Source organism: Carassius auratus, unplaced genomic scaffold, assembly GCF_003368295.1.
Source record: "Carassius auratus strain Wakin unplaced genomic scaffold, ASM336829v1 scaf_tig00007488, whole genome shotgun sequence".
Classification (NCBI taxonomy): domain Eukaryota; kingdom Metazoa; phylum Chordata; class Actinopteri; order Cypriniformes; family Cyprinidae; genus Carassius; species Carassius auratus.
In genome coordinates, this window is record NW_020523855.1 from 36,069 (window position 1) to 55,830 (window position 19,762).

Genomic DNA, 19,762 nt, shown 5'->3' on the forward strand with positions numbered 1-19,762 from the left:
TGGTAACTGTTAAAAGTATGTTTTACATGTAATGTTTCAGACTAGTCCAGCTCCTGTCTTCATTGTCCTCGCGCTGAGAGTTAAAGACACAGAAGCTGTTTGTGTGAGGAGTCACAGACCTGTGTGAGGATGAGGAGGTGTTCTTCTGAAGAGAGGGACAGACGGGTTAAGGAGAGTAAACTTCAGAATAACATCAAGTTATCTTTATTTTTACTAAGACTAAAATAATGTGTGTGTTTTTTTTAGATGTTGAAATCCAGAGACAAGATAACTTCATTCTTTTGAGACTGATGTAAGTTAAATTATTATTACTTTTTTTTTTTTAGAAAAATTATGTTTCTGTTGTGTCCTGCCTGTTAACTTCACATTTTGATGCAAAAACAGTGTGATTTTATATATGTATGTATGTATATGTTAATATTTTATTGAAACCATTGATGCCCCTTCTTTGCAGAACTCAAACTAACTGGAGTTAAGGACACACAAGTCTGCTTGTGTGAGGAGGTGGCTTTCTCAGCTTCTTCTGAAGAGAGGGAAAGATCGTTTAAGGCAAGTAAACTTCATAATTTCATGTTATCAGTTGTTGTTTTTTTACTAAGAGTAAAATAATGTTTGTTTTTTGTTTTTGTAGATGTTAAAAGCAAGAGACATGGGAGATCATCATTCCCTTGAGATTTTATGCAAGTTATTTTTAGAAAATAAATTTTTCTGTTGTCTCCTGCCAGTTTACTTCACATTTTGATGCAACAACAGTGTGATTACGTGCTCATTTCATTAAGACCATTGATGTCTGTGTTTTTTATTGCAGAAATCAAACCAACTTTGGAGTTGTCTGATTTGGAGAGTCATTATTCTTGGTCTGCGCTCTTAGAGGTAAAGTTCACACAAAAAATCATTTACTTGCCCTCAAGTCATTCCAAACCTATAAGACTTTTGTCTGTCTTCACAACATAAATTAATATATTTTTAGTTTTCTCATAATATTTGTTAATCCATTTATAGTTTAGATAATCAGTATTTTCAAGCTTCATAAATATAGAGTTATTGTAGAAATAAATTCTGATATTTATATATGAATACATCTTCAATTATATGATAGCAAACATGTATGTTCAAAATAAAATATTGGTCTCCCAGACCAGCAATGGAGGACACAAAAAGAGAATATTAAATATATTCATATGTTTTCCAAAAAATGAACAGAGTTTGTATGAGTCTGGAAAAACATGGGGAGAGTAAATTATGAACATTTTAATTATTTGGTGAACTAACGGTTTGAAGAGCAGCCCTCCATGTACATGAATATTGTGAGGTATGTGAATGTCATGTCTGTTTTAATGTTTCAGTAAAGAAGCTTTCTGAAAGCAATATTTATTCAAACAATATCGCATGTCCTCACACTAGTGCTGCCATTATAGCATTCTGGAGCGCTGTGGTGGACTGAGACATTAAACAACCGCACAAAGTGTTGAAACTTTAAAACCGATTATTTACCTATCCTTACGGATGTGAATACACCTCTACCTGAAAATGGATAGTTTAATTAAATGTTTAATTTTTTCAAATTTGTTTCTCTTAGGCTACTGAGAGGTGGTGACTGGGATGAATGCTGGTCAGAGAGGAGAATCTTCTTTCCCCTAAACAGCACTGGTTTTAAAGGAGGACGCTGCCCTGGATGATGTAGAAGATGTCAGATGCTGTGCTGATGGGGTTTCTTCATGATTACATCAGTTATGCTAAAGAGATCATGAAAATTGACCGTGATGCATGATCTGTATTCATGGACAATGAAACAAACTGTAAGTGTATAATTTGTAAAAAAAAAAAAAAAAAGTTAAATGCTTTTTCTGTGTTGTTTAGTAGAAAAGTTTACACTCTGTCATTCATACAACTGCTCACATTCACACACACACACACACACACGCACGCGTCTGTTAAAGGTTATAATATCAAAGTTAATGTTGTGATTTATTTGTGTACTGTCATGCCAGAATAGTTGGAAAAAAAAACTAACTAATTGTAAATTTATTGTATGTGTTTTCGTATATTTTTATACAATATATACAATTGAACAAAGTCCAATTTGATCTTAAGTTATATTCATCAAATGTTCAATGCTTTGTTTATGAACTCTGTAGCTGTTAATGCCATCCTTTTCTGCATTTCTTCTAACATGTTACTTTTTGACTTTTCTCTTGTTTTTAATAAATATTTTCTTTTTGGTAATTATTATTTGTGTGTAAAAGTGATATTTAAAATGAACAACATTTGTAGGTTTAATGCCTAGCTCAATTTGGGTTAATTTTAACGTAGAAATGCATCGTTTCCCCACATGGCTGCACTCTGCGAGTTTATTTTCTGCCAGCAGGAGGCGCTAAGAGCGGGAGAGGTAGGTTTCTCCGGTAACGGCTGCAGAGCGGTGCTGAGCTCTCAAACGCTGCCTTATCAAGCACATGCGAAATGATATCGAACATTTTCTAAATACAGTAGTTTTCCTTCTGAAATAAAGTGATAAAAAAACACCCGCTCTGTTTTTTTAAACCCTGCAATATAGTCATTTTAAACCATAAAAAAGGCAACCCAGCAGGCTGGGTTAAATATGATAACCCAACTGGTTGGGTTAAAACAACCCAGCGCTGGGTTCGTCCCTTTTTGACCCAGCGCTGGGTTGTCAAAATAACCCAAACTGGGTTGTTTTCAACCCAGCAGTTTTTAGAGTGTATGTATCTGTACTTTTACTCAAGTACTTGATTTGTGTACTTCGTCCACCACTGCCATCTGCAATAAGATGCAATAATCCCATGCTTTTTCCTTCTCCTGCAAGTCTTTATAAAGTACATTGTGTGGATCATAAAGAACTTGATATTTCTCAACTTCCACAATGAGACGAGTGTCGTCCATTATTGTCTTTCCAGGTGCACTCTGAAGACCACCGCCTGTGACACCACGTTGTTTATGATTGTTAGCACGAAAGAATAGGACAAGTACTAATAATAAATAAATCTCCAAGGCTAAGCTAGCAATATAAATTATTTAAAGTTGTTTTTGTATTTCGGCAAAAAAGTCTATTTTTGGATAGAACTGTAAGTACTTTAACAGATTTTGTAAAATATATATATATATATTAAACATAAAATTATAATAAAAAATAGAAAAATAGGTGGTTTTAAATATCATACATTTTTTATGTAATTTGCTAAGAACACAGTGGATATCATTAATGCAAATTCTGGGCAAATTTTCGTTTAAGTACATGTGTATTTTGGCCATGATCATTTTGGCCATGGTCACTTTATCTTCTATACATATTTTTTTATATTAATTTCCTTTTCGTAACATACTCTAGTTCTTGTTAAAACACCCTAGATGTGCTTTTTTGTGCAGTAAGAGCACTTTTGTGTGAAATCATATTTATTTTGTCCATCAAAGGTGTACTTTCACTTTAACTGAGCGTCAGCAGCGCTGCAAAAATAGACCCAGCGCCGAAACGATCGCGGCACTGCTGCTTCTTCTCTGCTTCTGCAACGCTCTGCCGCACAGCTTCTGCGTGCGGTGTGAACACTCTCATCTGTTAACATAGGCACCGAAAAAAATACGCGCTGCTTCTGCTCTGCTGCAGCTTGCGGTGTGAACCCGGCCTAAGGCTAATGTATGAGAGTCACAATATACAGTCAGTATCATACTCATACTACAATCTGAAGTATGAGTATTTTTTGAGTACATCCTCCTCAGACATTCCTTCAGTGCTTTCTCAATGTCTCCAATGACTCACAAATAAAGATTACAATATATTGTTACTACAATATTGTGTGTGATTATGTTGATATAGACAAATCAATGGATTAAAAACAATGTAACTTATACAGTCATTTCTTTCTATGTTTCTCTGGAAAGGGTTCTTCACAACCAGTGTGTTGGCAACTTGCATTAGTTTGATGCCTAGCAGAAAGGTAGAAACAAACTCTAAATTAGAGTTTTTTTTATTTTGTCTAATCGTCTTAGATTGTGAACCGATCTTAGTTCAGTTGTAATAGCAGAGATGGTAATAATTATTATACTTACAGTATTTATTCTGTACTGTATTGCACAAAAAGAACGCAGAAATAAACTATCAACTCTGAAGGATTCGGCGTCGATGCGTTCATCGTTTTGTCTCAATGTACATATGTCTGTCAACTACAATAAACCAATTACTTCAGCTGCAAGATATAACGCAAAGGAATAATTATGATTGTATTGTAACAAACTTACGGTATCTTAATATACATATTTGTGATATATAAAGTATAGATAAACGTATGATGAATAATTACCTCACGTCTTATCGCCGCCACCTTCTCTTGTCTAAAGGAAGTTACGTAAAAGTATATTTACAGTTGATTGGCCAACACAGTAAAACTCCTCTCACCCTTTTGACACGCCCCTTTAAGCTTACCTTTTGTACAGCGGGGAATCACCCGATGGGAGTGCTTGGGGATTGCAAGAGTGCAGCCCTAAATGGATGTAGCCTATTTCTGCTCTAGCACACTGACAAACTGCTGAACATGTTTACATTGATATAGCTATTAATTTAATATATTGATATAGCTATTAATTTAATATATTGATACAGCCATTAATTTTGTCCCAAACACAGAGCGATAGAAATATGACTTGCAGTTTCACTTGTGGCACCAACTATTGTCAAAGTCAGAGGATGATGATACACACATTTTAAAGATTGTGTCGATATAGTACAGTAAATTCTCTAGGCCTACAAAAAATATTCTCAGTTATTTTTTAGGAAACAACTCAAAGCCAAAACAACATCTAGCACATTATTTTATTGGTTTATTGGTACACATTTCCGTAAGGGTTATTTTTACATGAATTTGATAAAGACTGAAGTAATTATGCAATATGTACTAATGATTCCATTAATGACTGTCAAAAAGCAGTTCATAAAAATGAAATTGTAAAAAGTGAGCAATAAAAAACAGCATCTGTTGTACTAGCCTAATTCAAAAGTAGATAAATTAGCTTGCTGACGCCCTCAAGAAAGTTGTCTTAGTAACAGAAGCTTGAGGCTATCGTTTTCAGAAGAAACATTCAAGCAAACATGAAACTACCTGCTGGGATGCTAACCCAGCATATTTGCTTCTCAGAGGTGTCTAAACAATGTGTGTACCTTGCTATTATTTAAAATCATTTGTTTTTGCAGACAAATGTGCTACCAGGGAAAAAGAAACCTATTTGATTTTCACTGACGTATTTTACAATGTGCCTGCATCAGCACATGGTGTTATCTATAGGCTACTTCTGTTGACACATCCTTCACTGGGTGAAGGGTATGGCAGGTATGGGTATGTACGCAGGCACTATGACGTTATTACCTTATTGCTAAATACCTGATGTTATTGTTCTGCTAGTATTTGCATTTTAACATTAGATCTTACAAGAATGACAACCGCCATTGTTTCTGTTTTCTTCCCACATCTGTAATTATCCATACTGGTGACACATACAACCTAAACGTTTTCCATTGAGCTCAATAATTTTAAAACTGCTCTGGTTGCACTTTATTTGACAGTTTGTGTACTTGCAGTGTATTTATCTCGGAAGGTTCTGCTAATACAAGGTAACTACATGGGGTAGGGTTAGGTTTAGGGGTAGGTTCAGGGTTAGTACCTAGTTATTACATAGTTATTGTAATTACTATAATAAGTACATAGTATGTACATGGGGAACAGGACTGTACAATAAAGTGCTACCACTGCTCTTAACTTTTAAAACCAACCACAGATTGGTTTGTGGATTTCTTCAAAAGATCTTCAAAGATTTCTAAACACAACTTCTAAACATTTCTGAGGAACCTCTAAAGCAATCCACAAGCCTTCTTTGATGCAGGTGTTCTATGTCAGAATCAGAATCAGAAAGAGCTTTATTGCCAAGTGCGTTCACACACAAACACAAGGAATTTGTCTTGGTGTTAGGAGCTTCCAGTACAGAAAATACAAACTAAGTGCAGACATACAGTAAATAAAATGAGAGAATGTTCATCTGTTTCACAAAAGGTGCTTTCTGGTAAAATAAGGTTCTTCAGATTATAAAAAGGTAAGAAAGAGATGGTTCTTTGAATAAACTTTTGACTGAATGACTCTTTGTGGAACCAAAAATGATTCTTCTATGGCATCGCAGTGAAGAACCTTTTGAAGCAACTTTATTTTTAAGAGTCCATGACCATAGATGTGGGAGGGACAGTTCTTTAGTCATTAAGTCCAATGATTTGGGGTTTTTTGGGGACCAGAATGATGGTGAAGTGTTTGAAGCAGCAGGGTTTTTCACTCAGCATGTAAGACAACAACAATAGCTCTATATTTGTACAACGAACCAACAATGATGTACCTGAAAGTAAAATAAGCGATAAATCTAGTTGCCAAAGTGCCATTGATTAAGGTAATAAAAAATATTTAGTTTGATAAACTGGATTAAAGTACAGATTTTAACCAATTACATATACTGTACAAACCTAGCGTTGAACATAATTTCCTTAATCACTTTGGCTAAATTCTCAATATTTTTTCTCTCAATTTTTTTTTTTACAATTTGTTTTGTTTTGAAATTGAGATTTAAAATTCAGATTTAAGTAAATTGCATGCGTTTTGGCTCAGTTAAGTATGATTTTCTCCCATTTGCATTACATTTACATTAACATTACCATCTTTAAACATTACGTCATCATGTGAGCCAATACATGCAAAATCATCCATTCAGTTGTCAGTAATGTGAATAAAGCCATGCTTATATAAGCATTTGCATATTCCACTGCAGACACTTGAAAACACACTATTGTTTTTCATAACTAAATATGAATCAGAAATTATGTTAAAAAAAATGTAGAAAGGTTAGAGCCCCATTTAACATTACTTATTGCTTCCAGTACAAAAAATACAAACTAAGTGCAGACATACAGTACATAAAATGAGAGAATGTTGTTCAGGTGCGATATGGCCTGGAAGGAAAACTATTCTCGGCCGGCCGGAGGGCAACAGTTCAAAGAGAGAATGTGCTGAGTGTGAGGGGTCCTATACTCTCCGGTTACTCTGGAGATGTAAAGTTCTTGGAGTTGGGTAGAAGGGTACCAATCATCTTTTCAGCAGTCCTGATTGTCCATTGTAGTCTTCTGATGTCTGTTTTGGTAGCTGAACCAAACCAAACAATTATAGTTGAACACAGGACCAATGATGGCAGAGTAGATCTATTTCAGCAGCTCCTGTGGCTGGTTAAACTTCCTCAGCTGGCGGAGGAAATACAGTCTCTGCTCTTTTTCACAATGGAATCAATGTGAGTGTCCCACTTCAGATTCTGTGAGATGGTGTTGCCCAGGATAGGTTTTTGATATGGATACATTTTTGAGAGTGTTTAGCTCCAGGTTGTTAAGACTGCATCAGACAGCCTGCTGCTCAACCTCCTGTCTGTAAGCAGACTCATCTTCATCTTTGATGAGGCTGATGACAGTAGTGTCATCCATAATCTTCAGAAGCTTGACAGAGCGGTCCTTTGAAGTGTAGTTATTTGTATACAGTGAAAAGAGCATTGAGAGAACACAACCCTAGGGAGCCCCAGTGTTGATTGTGATATTGGCTGTCTGTCAGGAAGCTGGTGATCCACTGACAGATCGAAGTGGACACAGAAAGCTGGGTCAGTTTGTCTGAGAGAAGGTCAGGCATGATGGTATTGAAGGCTGAACTGAAGTCCACAAATAGGAAAGATGCTCAAATGTCTTCACTCTTAAAAATAAAGGTGTTTCACAATGCCATAGAAGAACCTTTTAGTCTAAATGGTGGTTACCACAAAGTTACCTTATTTCAAAGTCCCATTGATTAAGGTAATAAAAATATTTAGTTTGATAACATCTCGGTTACGTATGTAACCATGGTTCCCTGAATAGGGAACGAGATGCTGCTGGGATGTCACCACGTATGGGAGCATTCGGTGTGACGAATGTCTGAAGCCCTATACCATCCCGCCAATCCTATTGGCCAAATAGCGCTTGGCACCACCCTACGCATGCGTACGCATCATATACCTGGGTGCCGTGCGCCATTTCGCTCAGATTTCATGACTGAAGAAGAGGAATGCTATCAAGGTACGGCACGGCCAGGACCGCAGCATCTCGTTCCCTACAGGGGAACCATGGTTACATACTTAACCGAGATGTTCCCTTTCATAGGTCACTTCGATGCTGCGGTGACGTCACCACATATGGGAACGCTATACCATAACGCCTGACGTACCTGATAGCTGGGATCCGAGGAAGCATCTGCTCAAGCGGAGAGAACCCGGGAGCCAGGAGCCATCCTCACATCCAGACTGTAAGACTTGATAAAAGTGCTTGGTGAGGACCAACCTGCCGCAGCACAGATATCATCAATAGAAAATCCACTGAGAAAAGCTTGAGAAGAAGCCACTGCTCTCGTGGAATGAGCTTTAACTCCTAAGGGCGAAGCGAGTCCACGCGCCTCATAGGCTAAAGATATTGCCTCCACCAGCCAATGGGACATGTGCTGTTTTGTAACCGCATGGCCTTTATTCTTATGTCCAAACAGACTAACAGCTGGTCAGACTCACGCCATGGGGCTGTACGATCCAAATAAGTCTTTAAAGCTCTACAGGGCAAAGACTTAGATCTCCTGACCCTGCCTCAGCAGGGGATAAAGCCTCCAGGACCCTTTTCGCTGAAAGCGAAAGGGATTAGATGCGACCTTAGGAAAATAATTAGGCCTAGGTCGCAACAACACCTTCACAGAGCCCGGTGCAAATTCCATGCACGAGGGTGAAACAGAAAGAGCCTGTAAATCCCCAACTCTCATGAGGGAGGATAAAGCCATAAGAAGAAGTGTCTTCAGAGTCAGGATTTTATCCGGTATTGTTTCCAAGGGCTCAACAGATGCCCTGATAACCCTGCAACACAATGGATAAATCCCATGAAGGAACTCGCACGGGGCGAAAAAAGGCCTCAGTCGTCGCACACCCTGTATGAAACGAGAAACCAGTGGATGACGGCCCACTGAGGTACCGTCTATATATTCGTGGTAAGCTGAAATGGCTGCCACGTAAACCTTAGAGTGGCTGGCGTCACTCTATCCGAAAAACGATCCTGAAGGAACTCCAGCACTGAAGCCACTGGGCAGTAAACTGGATCCACATTACGATTTTATCACCAGGTCGTAAACAGTCTCCACTTGAAAGCATATAAGCGTCTCGTAGAAGCTGCTCTAGAATTCAGTATAGTCTCAGTGGTTTCAACTGAAAGACCGGGACATACTAACTCACTCCGCTCAGAGGCCACACCCACAGTTTCCACAGATCTGGCCTCGGGTGCCAAATCAGTCCCTGTGCTTGTGATAATAAATCCTGTCTGAGGGGAAACTCCATGGAGAGCCCACTAACAGACGGATCAGGTCCGCAAACCACGGCTGCGTGTGCCATTGCGGAGCCACCAGCAGCAGCTGTTCCACTCTGTCCAGCCGTATTTAGGATTATACCGCTGGGATCAGATGAATCGGGGAAAAAGCATACAGACTGGTCCTGGGCCAACTGTGAGCTAACGCATCCAAGCCCAGGGGCGATGGGGGCATAGGGAGAACCATAGTGGGCAATGCGTAGTCATGCTCGACGCGAGTAAACCCACACTCGTTTCTCCGAAAATCTGCCATAAGAGATTCACTTTTTGGGGGTGTAATCTCCATTCCCCTTGTTCCAGAGCCTGTCTGGATAGCAAATCCGCTCCGAAGTTCAAAATTCCGGGGACATGAACAGCTCGGATCGACAGAAATTTGTTCTGAGACCAAAGAAGAACATGTCTCGCCAGCCTGCACAGGGGGCGAGAGCGTAATCCTTCCTGATGATTCAGGCATGACACAACCGCTGTGTTGTCTGATCTGAGCAGCACATGACGGCCGATCAGCAGATTCGAGAAATACTGGAGAGCCAGAAAAACTGCCAGTAATTCCAACCTGTTTATATGCCAACTGCGTTGTGCCGCTGTCCAAACTCCGTGGGCTGGGCGCCCTTGACAAACAGCTCCCCAACCGGTCAAAGACGCTTCCATCGTGACGGTCTCTCGGAAAGCACAAATCCCCAGCCGAAGCCCGGTTAGGAGAAATTCGGTTGGCATCCATAGTTTTAACGACATCACACACCTCCGTGTCACCGAAATCGTCCGATGCGTAAGACAACAGGGTGAAATATTTCGTCTTTTCGCCCACCACTGAAAAGGGTACATACATTTTTGCCCTGATATGGCTCACCAGCAGCTTGAAGAGTTGCAACCACGGATCCTGCTGCAATCCCTCCTCCGTTAGCGACAGCAGTAGCTGACATCAAAGAGGAGGCAACAGAACCTGCAGCAATTCCTGCGCCGGTGAAACCTGCGGCTGCTAGAACAGCAGGAGCTGCAGCGACTGTTAAGACTTGGTGCAATCACACACAGTATAAGCAGGTTAGCTCGGGTGGAAATACTGGCACACATTACTGTATACAGGCCACTGAAATATGCAACTTAAACATGTATTTTATATCAAAATAAAATAGGATTGAAAATAAAATAAAAATGTAGGCCATTTCATTTTTACCTGCTCCTACACCAGCTCCAATAAGCATCACTCAGGAAAAGAAAAACAAGTGAACAACATTTAACAAACATTTAAAATTCTACAGTTCTATTAGAACTTAACTGGATCCATCTTAAATCGGCTTTACTCAAGCAATTCTTCAATAGCGTTCATGCTTGTGGTTGCTAGATGTGAAGAGCTTTAAGTCCCAAACAGAGCTTTTCTCCTTTAAGGATACACTTTCTGCCTGGTGTTTTAATTTGGTGACCTCATAGCTGGCTATGGTCATGATCATGATTATATTTTTTTATCAAAATAATTGTGATTATCTGTTTAACCACTATCGTGCAGCCCTAACCTCAGCCAATGGACATCTTAAAGTTGACAGACGCTTTACCAAAGACTTTTGTGCACAGTAATGGTCAGGTGATATGGAAGGTTGTAGGCCCCATAAATGAGTTTAAAATTGCCACATAGCCTACTGTATCCACAAAGAAATACACAACAAATGTATAAAGTGCATAAAGCCAGGAAATAGAACAAAGTGCATCTATAATGTTTTTAATATGTTGTAAACACCAACGTTATGACAGTGGTGCAAACTACTTCAATAAAGTCACATTTTTACTTATGTAGTGCTTTATAAAACTGAGACCGTTTTAAAGCATTTTAACAATATTAAAAATGGAAAGTTACAGAATCAGTGATGTGAACTTCATTAAATATAAAACAAATCTAAATTCTTCTTAATGTTACAGGTTTTCCCCTCAAAGACAAAGTTGATGTACAATGTTAGCCAAGACAATTTTGTTATAATTACATTTACCTATTTAGCAGATGCTTTTATACAGACATCACAAGCAATATTTCATAGAAGCAAACAATGTGTGCAGTCTGTTAAGTAAAACATTAAGTTTAAAATAGAAAGCTAGATTAGTACAGAATCTACAGCAGAGGATAATAATAATAATTATTATTATTATTATTATATATGAAAAACTGCCCGTGATTGTGGTCGTAGATTAGATTAATGTTATGTCTGACTTCATAAATCCCAACATTTTCTCAAGGGCCTTTTGGGGCATTTACGCAGTGCAGTTACCAATTAACCTTGCAACTGAGCTCACAGCAGCTCCCATGATACCTCCGCTTGTGACAGCACCTGATTTTTGAAAACAAACATTAGTTAGAACCTGTTTTGATCACACATGTTTCCAGAGCTACCATAGCAAATAACAAAAATCATATGAAACAGACTGCTCCTATAAAACATTTTTCTTATTAGCTGGATAAACAAATGTTCAACTTAAAACCAAAACTTTTGCCAGTGTTAAAAAGCGCTTATACAGTTAAGATAATTCAATCTTAATTGTACTCAAAAAACTAAAACTAAAAACCAAAACCAAATCAGTACTCAAATAAGTAAATAATGTATATAATGTATTCACCTGTGGCTCCTGCACTGCATACCAATGGTCCACCCACAGCTGCACCCAGAGTGCCGCCTATGGCACCTATCACAGCCTGAGCTGCAACAGGGATTCCAGCTGCACCTGAAAAAACAAATGACATTCTTTAAAAACCATTGACCAAAAGTCATTCCAAATGAGATTTCTATAACAGAATTCATACATGAATGCAGGGCCTTCTCTTGAATTCACAGATCCTGAATATTTCAATATAGAGTGGACTTTCGTGAAGTACATTACCTGGTGTCATTAATGTATTCAGCATTATGTATAGCCTAACAAAAAGGCTAACAGCAATTTTTTATTTATTTAATTACACGTTATTTATTTCAATATAGGCCAATCAATAAATCTATAAACAAATGTCTTTTCAGATAAAGTGGGCCCACATTAACCTACATTGTTTATTATCACATTAAACAAACATATTTAGCAATATATTTAACAAACCTCAAAACATATATTCTAATCTATTAATTTATAAGCTAACTCAGTGTGTAAAATTCAAAACTGATAATATTTGTTTACATTTATCTTTAGGTGTGGCCACAGTCACCAGACCAGTGTCATTCCAAATAGTGTCCCGTTAATAAAGTAGGCTACTATAGCTGTGTGCTGTAACCGAGTGTGAACACAGAGTCTAGCTTAAACAGCCCGCTTTGTCGCATTTAACTTGAAATCGCACAGAGTAGCCTATAGAAGGAAATCACATGCAATAGCAAAGGTTTCTAAATATGGGCACACCAGCGGCTTGAAGAGCTGCCACCACGGATCCAGCTGCAATCCCTCCTCCGTTAGCGACAGCAGTAGCTGACATCAAATAGGAGGCAACAGAACCTGCAGCAATTCCTGCGCCGGTGAAACCTGCGGCTGCTAGAACAGCAGGAGCTCCAACGACGGCTGCGACTGTTGGTGGAAACAGGGCATATTTTTTAAAACCTTACTGGTTCAGATGGATAAATATTTAAAAGCCACTTAAAACAGTTAGCCTGTGTTAGACTAACATATTGCAACAGTTCATTGCGTTGAAACGTAAGCTGCTTTTCCACCATCGGCCCAAAACGTTCTTGTAGTTTAAAGGTCTCCTGAAGTGCCTTGAAACAAGCAGCATTATTCTATACATTATTTATATGTCTATGTTTAAAACTATATAAGTGAAATGTCTTGGGTATTCTATTCTTTTTTTTTTTAGCTGTTTTCGAAACCGCTCCCTATCCATATAGTGCACTATATCGGGTGTCATCCATTTTGTTAGTGCTGTCCGAATTCTGAGAGAACAACTTCATTCCCTACATCCACTACTTTTTTCATTTTTACCCACAATTCAATCTGACTTTGAGTGTACAACCGATGTAAGCCTTGTCAAAATACCATAGACTGTATAAAAAGCCAAATACACTTGCAGTCTTTGAACTTGACTACTATGATGTATTTTGTGTATTTGTCCCAAGTGAGGATGAAGACCACAAGTGTGTGTCAAACTTTTCATTACCTGATGGGACACAGTTAGTGTTGTAAAAATGCAAGTGTTTACATAGCTTTATTTTAATTTCAAATTTTAAGTACTTAGCATTTTAAAATCAACTTCTAAATGTCTGTTCAGTTGCACCTATAACATGAGAATTTTAATTTGTGGTGCTTCTAATTAAGTGATAAAAAGCAGTTCCAAATGTTGTAATAAAAATAAATGCTAATCTATGCAACAATAAACTGTTTAGCACTTGCTACCAAATTATATGTAATATCTAATTATTATTATTAATATTTAACTGTACATGGGAAAGGTTTCCGTGACCTCTTGCAATCTGGCAAAAAGTCTTGCGATTTATTTCCACAACATGATGCATGATGGTATACACACTCAGTCAGCCTTGAATGCCGCTCTGGGGTGTGGATTTAGTGTGCGTTAAGGGCACTGCCCTTTGGTGTTTTTAAGATTTGGATCGCGTGGGAGTGTCGATGTACTAAAAATAATAAATACATAAAACCATGAACATGTCTTAATGTGTTATAATTTTCGTTCACAGTATTTCATATAATTTAATGATTATGAACATAAAAGCATTACAAAACAAATTAATATAGCCTACCATCGATGAAACCCATACTGTATAAAAACAGATGAAACCACAAAGCTCGTACAAGGAGGAAGACACGTCGGATTCTAGATAGCATTTGTTTGATCAGAAGAAGAAGTGAGCTGTGACGTCAAAAAAAAATCTTCTAAATGCATATATTGTCTTTGATTTGGAGCACACTGCCTTATAGAAAACCTTAAGACCTAACATATTCATGTGAACACCATGAGGACTTATAACTGATATTGATGCGAAATATTGGTGCGAACACCATGAGGACTTAGGCTATAACTTTTCACTCGTCTTCCAAGTGGTGGCTGATAACAGAGCCTGTGGAAAAATGCGTCAGTCGTTGCCTTGGTAAAGCAAGTGTTTAAGTTATCAGACGTAAACTTGCGCTCAAAAAAATCAGCTGCAGAGAGAAACTAGTCGCCAGGCAACAAACAAGTGATCAATCCTGAGCAGCAGCACACGCATCATGGCCTCTATCTAGCGAAAAGACATTCAGCATTTTATTTACCTGCTCCTGCGCCAGCTGCTATCATTGTACCTAAGAAGTAAACGAACATAGTCCTATGTTAACCCAGATAGCAAGTGACATGTGGCCCAGTTCTGGCCCACATCTCCCATATTCTTCTGGCCCACATACCGCGCGGAATGACGGCGATGACTCAACCTGAGTCTGGCTGACATATGTCAGCCACAACTGAACCAGATGTGGGCCACATCTCAGAAATGGTGTGGGTGACATCTGGGCCAGATCTGGCCCAGTTTTGTCTGACAGAAGTCAGCCACAACTGTACCAGATCCATGCCGCATCTCACAAATGGCATGGGCGACACCTGGCCCAGATGTCAACCACACCATTTCTGGGATGTGGCCCAGATCCGTCCCAGTTGTGGCTGACTTCTGGGTTAGATATGGCCCATATTTACCCTTTCTACACACAAAAGAATATGTAATTCATCCAGAATAAAGAAAACACTCATGTTGTCTAAACTGCTTTATTAAAATATAAAAATGTGACAAATAAATATACATACATGAATACAACTGCATGTATAGATATAAAACAAATACATTTACATTATTACAAAATAAAAAATACAGATAAATATTTATAAATATAGTTAAACACACATTAACATTACATTTACATTTAGCAGACACTTTTATCCAAAGCAACTTACAAATGAGGACAATGGAAGCAATCAAAATCAACAAAAGAGCAATGATATACAGGTGCTGGTCATATAATTAGAATATCATCAAAAAGTTGATTTATTTCACTAATTCCATTCAAAAAGTGAAACTTGTATATTATATTTATTCATTACACACAGACTGATATATTTCAAATGTTTATTTCTTTTAATTTTGACGTTTATAACTGACAGCTAAGGAAAATCCCAAATTCAGACGCGGCAGAGAGGAGTGAGTATGAGGAACATTCAGATACACAGCCTGATTCAGTCTTCTGAATTGGGAGTAGCGAACACGCATTATAAACTTCTTTCAAATTAGAATCTGTTGGGGAGATAAAATGTGCAAGATAACGTATATGTACTAATAAAAACATTAAAAAAAATTATCTTTTACTCTCCAGTACTGAAAGCAGAACTGATAAGGGAGCCCTTGATACTGTGACACAGCTCTTTCAAATTAACATTACCTTTTTTGCAGTGGCGGTAGTTTGTATGTCCATCTATAGTTGCCATCATCTAAGGTCTTTTGAGTACTGGTATCATCTGAAGTCCTGCAAGTCCTGCAAGTCCTGTGCTGTGCAGTTTCTAATAACCCTGGGATGGACATTTGCAGAAACAGGAAGGCAAAGGGAGAAAGATTAGCATAGCTGCTGTTCATATAATTTCAGGCAATGTGCACTTTTTACTATTTCATCAATGGAGTACATTGAGTACTATTTTTAATCTAGTAGTTTTAAACTGAAATAATTTTTCTAGATCCCTTAATAAACATATTATTTGTTGTCTGTTTTTGGGGAACAGACACAGTCTCTATAGAATGGACTGCATATGCCAGAGTAACATTTAATACATTTTAATAAAGTTTAACTGTGAGGAACATCATAATTGTAATTTACACAACCATTCAAGAGTTTGGGGTCTGTAAGATATTTTATGCCTTTATAAAAAAATCTCTTATGCTCACCACGGCTCCATTTATTGAATCAAATTACAGTAAAATAGTAACACTGTGACTATTACAATTCAAAACAACTCTTTTCTATGTGAATATTATGTTAAAATGTCATTTATTCCTTTGATCAAAGCTGAATTTTCAGCATCATTCCTCCAGTCTTCAGTGTCACATCTTCAGAAATCATTCTAATATGATGATTTACTGCTCAAGAAACATTTCTGATTATGATCAATGTTAAAATACAGACGTGCTGAAATTTTTTTTTGTTGGATTCGTTGTTACATAGACTCCAAACATTTGAATGTTAGTGTTACATGCATCAAATTATTCAAAATCATCTGTTTCAAATAGTGTTCCTGTAGCTCAACTTGTAGAGCACTGCGCTAGCAAGCAAGCGCAAGGTTGGGGGTTCGATTGCCTGGGAACACATGATATGTAAAAATTGATAGCCTGAATGCACTGTAAGTCGCTTTGGATAAAAGCCTCTGCTAAATGCATAAATGCAGGTCTTTTGAACTTTGTATTCATCTGTGAATCCTGAAAAATAAAATGCATCACAGTTTCCACAAAAAAAATGAAGCAGCACAACTGTTTCAACGCTGATAATAAGTTTTTGAGCAGCAAATCAGCATTTCTGAGGGATCCACGTGACACTGAAGACTGGAGGAATGATGCTGAAAATACAGCTGCACATCACAGGAATAAATTAGTTTATAATGTATTCACATAGAAAACAGCTATTTTAAATTGTAATAATATTTCACAATATTACTCTTTTTACATATTTTAATTAAATAATTACTACAGAGGTGAGCAGAAGATAATTATTACAAATTGTATCAACTTCAAGCTTTTGAACAGTAGTGTACTGTATATTTGAGGTTTGACTTACTGTACTAGTCTTGTGGTCAATAGCATCTTGGAGATGCTGTCTTACAGTAGGTTCACTGCGACTCTGCTGGATGCAGCAGGCCATCAGCACTGAAGAATCTAGGAACAAAACAAGCAATTTGACACAGAGCCAACAATATTTAGTCTGCAGTTCCAGGTTTATTAGATGGAAACAAGCTAGAGCAAGTGAAATGCAAAAAATAAATAAATAAAATAACAGATTCATTGCGATATATGTTGTGAAAAAAATGCATATTAGGTTACATAACCTTTTCAGCGCTTCCTACATCTCTGTCAGCAGCTCCCTTCAGAAATATTGAAATCTTGGACACTCACTTCTGTTGTAGAAGGATTATTTTGTCACTCTTTAAATCGCAGAACAATTTTATGTTTACCATAAAAGATCACAACAACTTTAGTTTTCTGCCAATTTTCGCGCTCCTTGATAACGTGACCTCATCGATAAAGAGTAAAGTGTAAATGTTAAGGTTAAATAAATTAAGCAATTTCCAATCATCCATTGAAAGATTACCAACAAAACAGTCAAAAGCTATCATCTACAGATGAAGATTTGATTAAAAGCCCAAACTTTCATAAATAAGAGCACAATAGAGTTATCATACCTGACGATACGTCGTCTGAAAACGGTAGAAACGCTATCGGACTTTTTCGAAGACATTAAACCATTCCTATAAACTAAATAAACAACAGAAGCGAGTCAAATACAAGTAAGAGAAGTGTCAAGAACAGTTATAAGTAGTATTTGTGTGATTTTATGGACTTAACTCACCTGAAAACAGAGAAATCAGCTAGAAACGGGGTGTTTCCTCGTGACATTTGCAGTGTTGCGCTCCGTTTCCATGCCAACTCCATCCGGTCCGCGCGCACGCCCATGAAAGCACGTCACGAATTAAAAGTCACACGCTTACGTTACATAAATAAAAATATGAATAAACATATGCCCCTTATTTTTTTTCTGTAAGAGGGGGCGCGGCCATTTGTAAATGTAATGTGTCTGGCTTTCGGTGTCATTCCAGCTATATTAGCTGTACAAACAGCTTGTTTTGCTGTTTACTGTTGCAAACTGCTGTATCTTACCATGTTATTTTTAATGTATTGTCTTAATTATGAACGTACTGGTTTGTAGTGCAAACAGTTTTACCGTTTACTGCACTTTGTTCTTCTTGATATTTCCCTATAACCATGACCATAAGTCTCACACATTCACATACAATTTCTTGGTGGATAGAATTAGATCACTACATAATTCAAAATGTCATTCAATCATGATATTGCTAATCTAAAATTCATTTTGTAATTTTATAGCCCAGTGCAAAATGCCAGGCCTGCACATAATAGTGGGACAAAGTGGCACTTTTATAGTTTAAGATTTTGTATTGTTGCTTTTACAAACACTCATATATGTATGTATGCGTGTATATATATATGTGTGTGTGTGTGTGTATAAGGTGCATCTTGAAGAAATGTGAATATCATGAAAAAAGTTCATTTTTTGTAACTTTTTTTATTAAAAAAGTGAAATTGTCATATATTCTAAAGATTCATAATTTTTTTTTTTTTTTGATGATTAGAGCTTAATTTAATGAATGTAATTATTGCATTTAAAAGTATAAAAAGGAGTTAAACAAATATTATTTAAAATTATTTTTAAAGAAACTTTGTCCTGTGGTGTGACAATACACCAATGGAGGACTTTTTTTTTTTTTTTTATCACACCAAAGGACGTTTCAGCCTTTTCTGTCAATTAATGACCTTGCTAATCCAAGCTAACCTGTCATTAGTGGCAAGCAAGACACATTTGTAAAATTTTCTAGGATTATGTAGCTTAACATGCACTTTTTAATAAAAAATATATATAATTTAGGGGTGTCATATTAATGCACAAGAAAGCATAAAAAATGTGTAGTGGTTCCGAAAAAGTTCAAAGGACATGGTGTCACACCAGAGGACATGGTACAAAAATGTAAAAAAATCGAATAACATTGCAACTTCATAACAGGTCCGTGTAGGTCAAATAAATGTGTGTATGTATTTATATTACGTGTCCTGAAATATTATGGGCGTCCAGTACTCAAAATAGTTGTAGAACTACTGACTGGTAAAGTAAGGTGATCTGCCAGGACGTGTCTTCAGAAAATGGCACATCTGGTCACCTGGTATAGGCCATATCTGGCCCACATACAACAAGCCAGAACTCAACCTAGAACCGGTTTGTCACACACGGGCCGGATCTGGCCGACACACAGCAAGCCACGACTCAAATTAAAGCCGGTTTGTCGCACACGGGCCAGATCTGGCCCACACACAGCAAGCCACGACTCAAATTAAAGCCGGTTTGTCGCACACGGGCCAGATCTGGCCCACACACAGCAAGCCACGACTCAAATTAAAGCCGGTTTGTCGCACACGGGCCAGATCTGGCCCACACACAGCAAGCCACGACTCAAATTAAAGCCGGTTCGTTGCACGCGGGCCAGATCTGGCCCATAAACAGAATGCCACAACTCAAACTAAAACCGGCTTGATGTGTGTGGGCCAGAGATGGCCC

At 37.7% G+C, this 19,762-nt stretch overlaps 1 protein-coding gene and 1 long non-coding RNA gene across 2 annotated transcripts in view; both read right to left on the reverse strand.

Annotated features, from left to right (window-relative positions):
* LOC113071541 (interferon alpha-inducible protein 27-like protein 2A) overlaps nucleotides 1-19,762 on the reverse strand; it is a 35,590-nt gene that overhangs the window by 5,934 nt on the left and 9,894 nt on the right. Inside the window, exons 3-6 of the mRNA XM_026244892.1 lie at nucleotides 14,663-14,692; nucleotides 12,809-12,970; nucleotides 12,044-12,148; nucleotides 11,706-11,757 (exon numbers count right to left, since the gene is read on the reverse strand). Of these exons, the coding sequence (XP_026100677.1) occupies nucleotides 11,706-11,757; nucleotides 12,044-12,148; nucleotides 12,809-12,970; nucleotides 14,663-14,692 (349 nt within the window). The remainder of the gene's footprint in view (nucleotides 1-11,705; nucleotides 11,758-12,043; nucleotides 12,149-12,808; nucleotides 12,971-14,662; nucleotides 14,693-19,762) is intronic.
* Nucleotides 17,491-18,123, reverse strand: LOC113071543 (uncharacterized). Its single transcript, XR_003280116.1, has 3 exons — nucleotides 17,984-18,123; nucleotides 17,817-17,882; nucleotides 17,491-17,531 (listed from the first exon to the last, which is right to left on the reverse strand). It is a non-coding gene; the product is annotated as an uncharacterized LOC113071543 (long non-coding RNA).